General features: G+C 41.0%; 1 protein-coding gene across 1 annotated transcript in view; it reads right to left on the reverse strand.

Annotated features, from left to right (window-relative positions):
• Positions 1 to 9,249, reverse strand: part of PLXDC2 (plexin domain containing 2) — a 387,582-nt gene extending 378,333 nt beyond the window's left edge. The window contains exon 1 of the mRNA XM_075271735.1: positions 8,305 to 9,249. Within this exon, the coding sequence (XP_075127836.1) occupies positions 8,305 to 8,404 (100 nt within the window). The 5' untranslated portion in view covers positions 8,405 to 9,249. The remainder of the gene's footprint in view (positions 1 to 8,304) is intronic.
• Positions 9,250 to 9,538: the final 289 nt, after the last annotated feature.

Raw genomic sequence — 9,538 nt, forward strand, 5'->3', positions numbered from 1 at the left:
GGCGGGGGGAAGACATTTATGGTACACAGACAGACAGACAGTGATTATATTTGGACACGGACATGTGACAATTTTTCAAAAATTTTCGGTGGCTGGACAACCCAACTACCTATAATACCTAGTTGTATCACAGACATCTGCACAACACAGAGGACAGATTTTCTTATACATATGTTTTCCCTTTAATGTGTTTGCGATGTGTCTCCGGAGTGCCACGAAGATCTACGTTCACGTTTTAAGCTCCTTGGACGGCATCTAACCTTCTCACTTCATTGCGAGCTTGAGATTTTCTTATGATATGTTTCACTATATCACGACACATAATAAGCGGAGCTTTTCTGACGTTCCCTCTTATTGGCCACCGCGGACCCTGTTCAGACCTGTAGACTTTACATTATTGCAGTTTTTTGCTGGGCAATGCCTATGAAGCGCCAAAAAAGAAAAGCAGCAAAAACATTTGCGCCGTGCAGAGCGATTTATCTAGCGGTCCTATAAAGTATAGTGCCGCCATATAACTTTACTGGCGATCCTCACTACCGTCATGGCGTGTAATTGATCCGGATTGCTTTAAGATTGAACGATACGTAACGTTTACGGTCAGCATGAATTTTCTTAACATGACGCGGAACTTTTCATAAAACTTTATTGCACATCCAAAATGGTGTTTATTTATCGCGGTGTATCCTGATACGTGCGCCTTAAAGACACGTTTATAGGTCGCTGTCTCTGAAATATAGCCAAGCATCATATGGATGGCAGGCAGCCATTGTACTTAAAGGGATACTTAAAAGGGGGTTCCTATTCCCCTAAATCTAACTAATCTGTTACCGTAAAAACTTCTTTGTGGCTGACACCCAAAGTCGCCTTGAAAAATGGTCTGCTCTAGGAGCTAACCTACATGGGACACATGGGGGGGGGGGGGGCGTAAAGATTTTACATATTTTTGATTCTTTTTTCACATATAAAAAAATAAATCACAATTGGTGATGGTCAAACTAAACTCCCCCTCCTTACATTAAAACCTTTGTACAGGTCACAGAGCATGCCCACAACACTCCCCCATAGAAGTCAATGAAAATGTGAAGACGATAGGTTCTATTTGCTGCTGTAAACAACTATTTTATTTTAGCTTTTTTTCTCATTTTAAATATGGTTATATTTTTTAAAAAATCCCAACAGGTGATGGTCACAGCTAACCTGACTCCTCCCCACACAATAACCTTTGTACAGGTCACAGAGCATGCCCACAACACTCTCCCATAGAAGTCAATGGACATCTGTAGACCATAGGTCCATGTGGAGCAGCATCTCAAGCAAGAGCTTAAATAGAGTGGTGGTCACTCCACATACCACTACCAGGCCTAGACGGAGGCACGGCACATACATGACCACCAATTCATTCAAACTGCTCCAAAATGGGGTTCGGATCTCCTGGGCTCTTATGGTGATCCATTGATCACCTTCCCCATAAGTGTCTAAGAGCCTATTGACATGACCAATTGCCTCGGCCATGAGCTCCATAGTCTTAAAGGGACTTAAAGGGGTTGGATAGACAGTTTAAATGTATAGGCCATATATATATATATATATATATATATATATATATATATATATATATATATATATATATATATGATTTGTGGGCATCCAACAGGTGAACTTTATAGGGCCACTTCCGATGCCCATACTATACACAGCATGGAGTCAGCTGGCTCCAGTTCCCATAGAATGGCCAGCTGACAATACTGTTGTTGACTCCAGTGATGGTGCCAGTATACAGGACACAAGCCTTGGCCCACCCCTTTAAGATTTGCAATATATCCACCAGTAATCCTAAATAGTTCCAAAAAATGCCTGCCCCATGATCACAACTTCAACTCACCCACCTCCAGTCCTGAGTACTTGCACGACCATTAGCATACATACATGTGTATGACTGGTATTAGGAGACCTTCTATAGCATATCATGTCCTTTAGGTTTAGTGTCCCTTTAAATAAGACCTCGCACTACGTAAAACCCAATTATGTGTCTAAGAGTGTGGGCAGAGCGCTCAGCCTCTGCATCAATAAACATTAATGTGAGAAGAGAACAAAAGGGAATTCATGCAAATTTTAGTACAAATAGCTTTCCTCCAAATCACACAACGTGGCCTGACACGCCGCTCTCTGCAGCATATATAAATCTGAAATTAGAGACAGCGCTTGCATGGGTTGTTCACAAAATTCTGGAGTTTCTCGTAGACATTTGCAAAGTTAGTGCATCAATCACAACGTTTCAGGCAGTGCGACGCCCTTCTTCAGGCAGGTATAGGAAACCTCTGCCGCTTATGGCAGGAAGGACAGGCCAAATGCACAATGTTTAGTAGGCATACTGTATTGTACCAATGCAACCCCAGCCAAGGGGCAAATACAGGGCTTGATATGGTAGCTGTGGTAGTTTTTAGGTTACTTGCACTGGAGCCTTTAGCCGGGGTTGTCTGTGACCAGAAGACGTCTCATTGTAGGACCGGATCAAACAGTACAAATGGTTAGATTATAGGGTTGAGCTGATCTTGAGATTTCAGGATCGATTTTAAAATCCGATTTCCAATCATTTTCCAGCCAATCCCGATCGTGAAATTTGCTCGATCGCCGATCGGAATCCAATCTTTTCTGATTCCGATTGCTCAACCCTAGTCAATGCTTCTCTATGGGAAAATTCACTTTTAGGGTTGAGCCGATCTTGAGATTTCAAAATCCGATTTCTGATCATTTTCCAGCTGTTCCCAACTCCGACCCCGATTGTGAAATTTGCTCGATCACCGATCTGATCCCGGTCTGATTCCAATCGCTCAACCCTATTAGTGTAATGGCGGACAACAACCGATCCCGAAGGATCCCTTTGACTTTAGTGTTGGGCATCTCTTGATTTCTCCCTGACATCACCGAATAAAAAAAAGTTGACAGACTCTACTCTGAAGACTTCAACGCAGGTGTGAGTGTCGCCATAGTCAAAAACATGACACTGCTCTAGGATCGTCTACTACATTGTATCTAGACAATCCTCTGTGAGCTAAACACATAGGCTCCACAAACCTGCCCCTGCCAATATAGTTCACTACAATGTATCAGGGTAGATGTCAACAGGAACATTTCCATTCATTGACAGCAAACAGAGATCTAGAAAACTGGGAGGAATTAACACTTGGAAGACAAATGTTTTCAATGTTTAGCTCACAGAGGATTGTTCAGACTGGATAGAGTTCTAACAAAGTCTTAACGGGTCTTTGTTGGTTCCCATCCTCAAGAATATTCTTACTCACTGACCAAATCAGAGTTCTTGAAAATGGTGAGGAGCGGAGTCATGGTAAGAAGATATTTCAATATTTAGCTCACAGAGGATTGCCCAGACTAGATACAATTCTAACAAGCTCTTAACTGGAAGAAGACTTGGTCTTTGCTGGTTCCCAACCTCAAGACACGGTAGAGGCTCATATTTCAATATTTAACTCACAGAGGACTGCCAAGACCTCTGTGAGTCAAGGCCAAATTTGTACTTATCGATAGGGGGATAAGAGTTTGATCCCTCTGCTGGGACCTCTAGAGATTATGACAACAGGGTTCCCTGAGTGTCCTATGTGAGACTGAAGATTCATGAGCCCACCAGTTAAAATTATTCTGGGGTCCACCATTCAGCATTCTAGGAAATGGAACATTTCAAATTGGACATCTTCTGTTGGACCAATATAATCGGCCTGGGCTCACCGGAGGATCCTCTGATGCCCTTGTGGGCCAGTCTGACATGGAGTGTAGCTGTTGTGGGCATGCTCTATAAGGTAGATCTGTGAATGGCAGTGACTGAGCATGCCCACAACAGCTACACTCCATGTCAGACTGGCCCACAAGAGCACCAGAGGATCCTCCGGTGAGCTCAGGCCGACTATATTGGTCCAACAGAAGACGTCCACCTCTCCATTTCCATAGGACACTCAGGGACCCCTGTTCTCAAGATCTCAGCCATACGACCCCAGCAATCAGACATATTCCCTATCTATTGGATAAGGGTTAGTGTTATTACTGGGAAAACATCTTTAAGAAGTAATAAGTCTTGAACTCTTGAAAACAGCAAAGAACCGAATCTTAAAAAGTTATTAAAAAGTTGCATAAACATAAACCCTTTGACACATCGCATCCAGACTACGTGTCATATGGTTTATTTACTAGGTCTGAGAGTAGTTGGGAATCTTTAGGGGAATATACGGGAGTTGGTGAACCATGGCACCAGCTGAAGCATGGATGACATCTGGATGTGCTTTCCAGATCTGCTCGGCAATAGGGACCGCTCAGATACGAACACAATAAACCATAAAACCACAATGTAGCCGCCGGGAACAGATGTATGCAAGGCATGACTATATACAGTGCTGCGTCATACATGCTTATAATACTGATGCATAAGACTCATATAGGGAAGTTCTCATATAGGGTAAGGAGTTTCTTAAAAAGTTGGGACAACCATTGCAGAATAGGTTATACTTAGAGTAATCCTTGACACAGTAGACGCCCCCCATAACAAATCCCAGAGGCGCAACGTATAGAATGTAACATATTATCTAGGGGAATGTGATAAGAATCTCTCTGCATTCATTTATTGCAGGAAATTACTAACACGCAATAAGTTCTAATAACAGGATTAGAGATTCTACGTGACCTGGACAATAGACAGACACAAGTTATAGGAGCAATAATGAGCCAAACCTCAACAACACGCACATTGTGGTTATCCAATAAAGTCCCCCATGGAACATACAAGATGGAGGTCATTAGAGGCGCAGTAAACACCGCTGCTCATTACATCCCAACCCCAGGGAGCTTGTCATTTAATATTATATAGGGACCATCTATAGAGAGCCTAGGGACATACAAGGAGCAAATGACCTGGTCTGCCCAAACCACCTGCAAGAGACAAATGACCAATTAAGTAAAAACAGATATGGAAACCTATGGCAGCGACTAAGAAAGAAGTAAATAATACCGCCATATAGACAGCAGTAACTGACAAAGGAGTAAATAATACCACCATATAGACTGCAGCGACTGAGAAAGGAGTAAATAACACCACCATATAGACAGCAGCGACTAAGAAAGAAGTAAATAATACAGCCATATAGACAGCAGTAACTGACAAAGGAGTAAATAATACCGCCATATAGACTGCAGCGACTGAGAAAGGAGTAAATAATACTGCCATATAGACAGCAGTAACTGACAAAGGAGTAAATAATACCGCCATATAGACTGCAGCGACTGAGAAAGGAGTAAATAATACTGCCATATAGACAGCAGTAACTGACAAAGGAGTAAATAATACCGCCATATAGACTGCAGCGACTGAGAAAGGAGTAAATAATACTGCCATATAGACAGCAGTAACTGACAAAGGAGTAAATAATACCGCCATATAGACTGCAGCGACTAAGAAAGGATTAAATAATACTGCCATATAGACTGCAACGACTGAGAAAGGAGTAAATAACACCGCCATATACACAGCAGCGACTGAGAAAGGATTAAATAATACCGCCATATATATAGCAGTAACTAAGAAAGGAGTAAATAATACCGCCATATATACAGGCTGCAACAATGTAATCATCAGCAACAGTTCTGAGCAATGGCAGCGGAAAGATAGATAAGTTTGTCATAGTCGAGCTGACTGTAAAATTGTGGTTGTATTGAGTGGTGGCTATAGTACCGTACACAGCAGAGAGTAAACCTGATTGATAGATAGATAGGAGATGATAGATAGATAGATAGATAGATAGATAGATAGATAGATAGATAGATAGATAGGAGATAGATAGATCGATAGGAGATAGATAGATAGATAGATAGATAGATAGATGATGATAGATAGATAGATAGATAGATAGATAGATAGATAGATAGATAGATAGATAGATAGATAGATAGGAGATAGATAGATAGATGATGATAGATAGATAGATAGATAGATAGATAGATAGATAGATAGATAGATAGGAGATAGATAGATAGATAGATAGATAGATAGATAGATAGATAGATAGATTACATAGTGATTGATTCTAGTAGCACAGCAGCCTTGCAGCTATGGGGTCGTAGGTTAGAATGTACCTAGGGCAACATCTTTATGGAGACTATTAGAGAAGAATTTCTCCATAATAGATAAATAAGAGATAAATAGCTATGAGGTGATAACAATCTCTGTAAGTGCTGCTGAATATGTTGATGCTTTGCAAATGTATTAAATAATTCTATAACAGATGGATACAAAGATATGAGATAATGTGGCTGTAGAAAGATAAATGTGAATGATGAGCGGCTCTGTACAGCGCTGCAGAATATACTGGCACTATACAAATGTATGAAATCATTACATAACAAATGGTAAATAGATATTAGATAGATAGATATTAGATAGATAGATAGATAGATAGATAGATAGATAGATAGATAGATAGATAGGATATAGATAGATAGATAGATAGATAGATAGATAGATAGATAGATAGATAGGATATAGATAGATAGATAGATAGATAGATAGATAGATAGACATAGTTACATGGGTCCATGGAAAATCCTCTGGTACTCTAGTGGGCCACTCCAGCTTTCTGTCCATATGTTGTGTATAGATGGGGGTCCCCCATAATCATTCCTTCTTGTGACCCAGGGAACCAACATGGGGCCAGATTTACTAATAATACCTAATACATAGCCCAGACAGTCTAAGGATTAGATATTAGATAGATAGATAGATAGATAGATAGATAGATAGATAGATAGGAGATAGATAGATAGATAGATAGGAGATAGATAGATAGATAGATAGGAAGATAGATAGATAGATAGATAGATAGATAGATAGGAGATAGATAGATAGGAGATAGATAGATAGATAGATAGATAGATAGATAGGAGATAGATAGATAGATAGATAGGAGATAGATAGATAGATAGATAGATAGATAGATAGATAGGAAGATAGATAGATAGATAGATAGATAGATAGATAGATAGATAGATAGATAGGAGATAGATAGATGTTAGATAGATAGATATTAGATAGATAGATAGATAGATAGATAGATAGATAGGAGATAGATAGATAGATAGATAGATAGATAGATAGATAGATAGGAGATAGATAGATAGGAGATAGATAGATAGATAGATAGATAGATAGATAGATAGATAGGAATATAGATAGATAGATAGATAGATAGATAGATAGATAGATAGATAGATAGATAGGAGATAGATAGATGTTAGATAGATAGATATTAGATAGATAGATAGATAGATAGATAGATAGATAGATAGATAGATAGATAGGAGATAGATAGATAGATAGATAGATAGATAGATAGGAGATAGATAGATAGATAGATAGATAGGAGATAGATAGATAGATAGATAGATAAATAGGAGATAGATAGATAGATAGATAGATAGATAGATAGATAGATATTCAGTCTGTACAGAAGCATTTCAGCAACAGGGTCATGAGTTAAAACAACAAGGTAACCCTGTGCCTGGATCTTGTAGTCGTGGTTTTCCTCCATGTATTTTGGGTTAACAGGATTGGCCCAATCTCTCCGCCTGCCATAAGGAACTTACTGTATATTGGGATCCTCTCGGAGGACGGCGGCAGATGTTCTGTCTTCTCTGTACAGCACTGCGGAATATGTCGGTGCTATATAACTAGTAATACGTTTCCTCTCTAGCTCAGCGGATAACACAAGGGCTGTAAATATGAAGTGGCCTGGAGTCACCGTCTGTCCAAAATGTGAAACTGCCCATCGTCATTATTGGTGGAACATTTAACTCTTTCCTCCCCTTCGCCTTGGCAGTAGTCCTTATATATTGTTGCATGTGATATATATTGGTGCCATAAGTAGATATGTGATTGTAAACTCTATGATCTTTATTCTCAGGGTGTTACATTCAGGGTAACCTGGCTTGAACTCAATCCGAAAACAAAAAAGCTGGACCAATTTGTCTATCTGCCAGCAAGATCTCAGCCAACATTCCTCATACTTGTCTCCTATACCTAATAGACATTGGGCAGGAGGGTTATATTTTATTGTAATGCTGACAATAGCCTTAACCAAGTCTGCATCTCCACCACTTACATACCAGCGGATTAACCTCTTATGTCCTGGATTGTACAATTTTGTCCCTGCCCAGGATTTTCCTTCTAAACTGGGTTCTTTTTGGGGTCACATATTCCAGGCCCATCGTGGAGCCAAAGATGACCATAAGCTAATGTTTTTCTCTTACCTTGCTCCAGCTCTGCCGCCGTCAACGGATAGTGATCAACCAACAACTTGAAAAGTAATATAACTCCAAATATCGAGTTGGTCTTCTTAATCCTTTCCATGGTGCTGAGAAAACCTTCTCGAAGACCCAAGGAATCCCAATGCCAAGGTGAGGACAATCCTTCCTCTACAGATGACCTGCTATATCCAAAGGAAACGGTGTGAAGAAAGTCCTACCAAGACCAAGGATGTCTATGGATGGACTATGGAGAAGATAAGACTTGTCCAGACACAATCCTAAAGCTATGAGGAGCTCCTTGGGATGTTCTCCTTCCCTGATCACATATTACCCTGTGGCAACTGTCAAACAATGAATGAAGACCAATTAGACTCCAGCTGGGAATTCTGATCCTCAGCAAACTTTTAATACAACACCTCCAGGCTACAAGACGATGATGGTGATGGGGTCTTCTGGCAATGTGTGATGTCCACAGGAGGGGGTACAGCATAGGAGGACATCAGGACAGGGGGGCAATCCCATTACCTTAGCTGACACATCTCATAGTAAACAGAAGAGTATTCCAGACACCCAGATGTCAAGGGCTGCGAAATAGTTCTTGAAGGAGCGAGCGACAGTTCCACCACTCCCAACCTTCTCACTTCTTGATGGGCACTTGAGAAGCATAGAAGGCAGAGGATGGTCTGGTAGGTCCTTCTCGCTTATACCCTGTATTTCAAGCACCTTCTTCAGAGCTTCAGTCAAGCAGAGCCGATGTCTCCAGTCATAGAGGAAAGCACAAGAAGGAGCATCCTCTAGACCCCCTGTCCTCCTCAAGTCTGCTGCTGGCTCTAGCTCAGCTACTTTGGAGAGGATCAGCAGGCAGCAGTACCTTGCCGTCCTTTGCAAATGCTGCTTGCTCTCCCTCTCTCTCCCACCTTACAAGCTGATTGCTCTTAGAAAGAAGAGGAAAAAAAAATCCCAGGCATGTTCCCTCCTTCCTCCTCCTCCTTCCAGCCACCCTCCTCCTCCTCCTTCTTCTCAGCTGCCTTCTAGAGCTGGGCTGCTCCAAGTCTCTGTTTACAGCCTGAGAACACAATACTCGTCTCATGTGTAGACACTTTCCATGCAGGACATTGCTGGGGGAGTGTGAGGAGCTGGATGGTGGACTTTGCCTGCATTCGCATTATTACAGGAGCTCTGGACAGAGATGATAATGCGGAACAGACAATGCAACATTGTAGCAAAGTTTGGAATG

Source organism: Leptodactylus fuscus, chromosome 4 (assembly GCF_031893055.1).
Source record: "Leptodactylus fuscus isolate aLepFus1 chromosome 4, aLepFus1.hap2, whole genome shotgun sequence".
Taxonomy (NCBI): Eukaryota; Metazoa; Chordata; class Amphibia; order Anura; family Leptodactylidae; genus Leptodactylus; species Leptodactylus fuscus.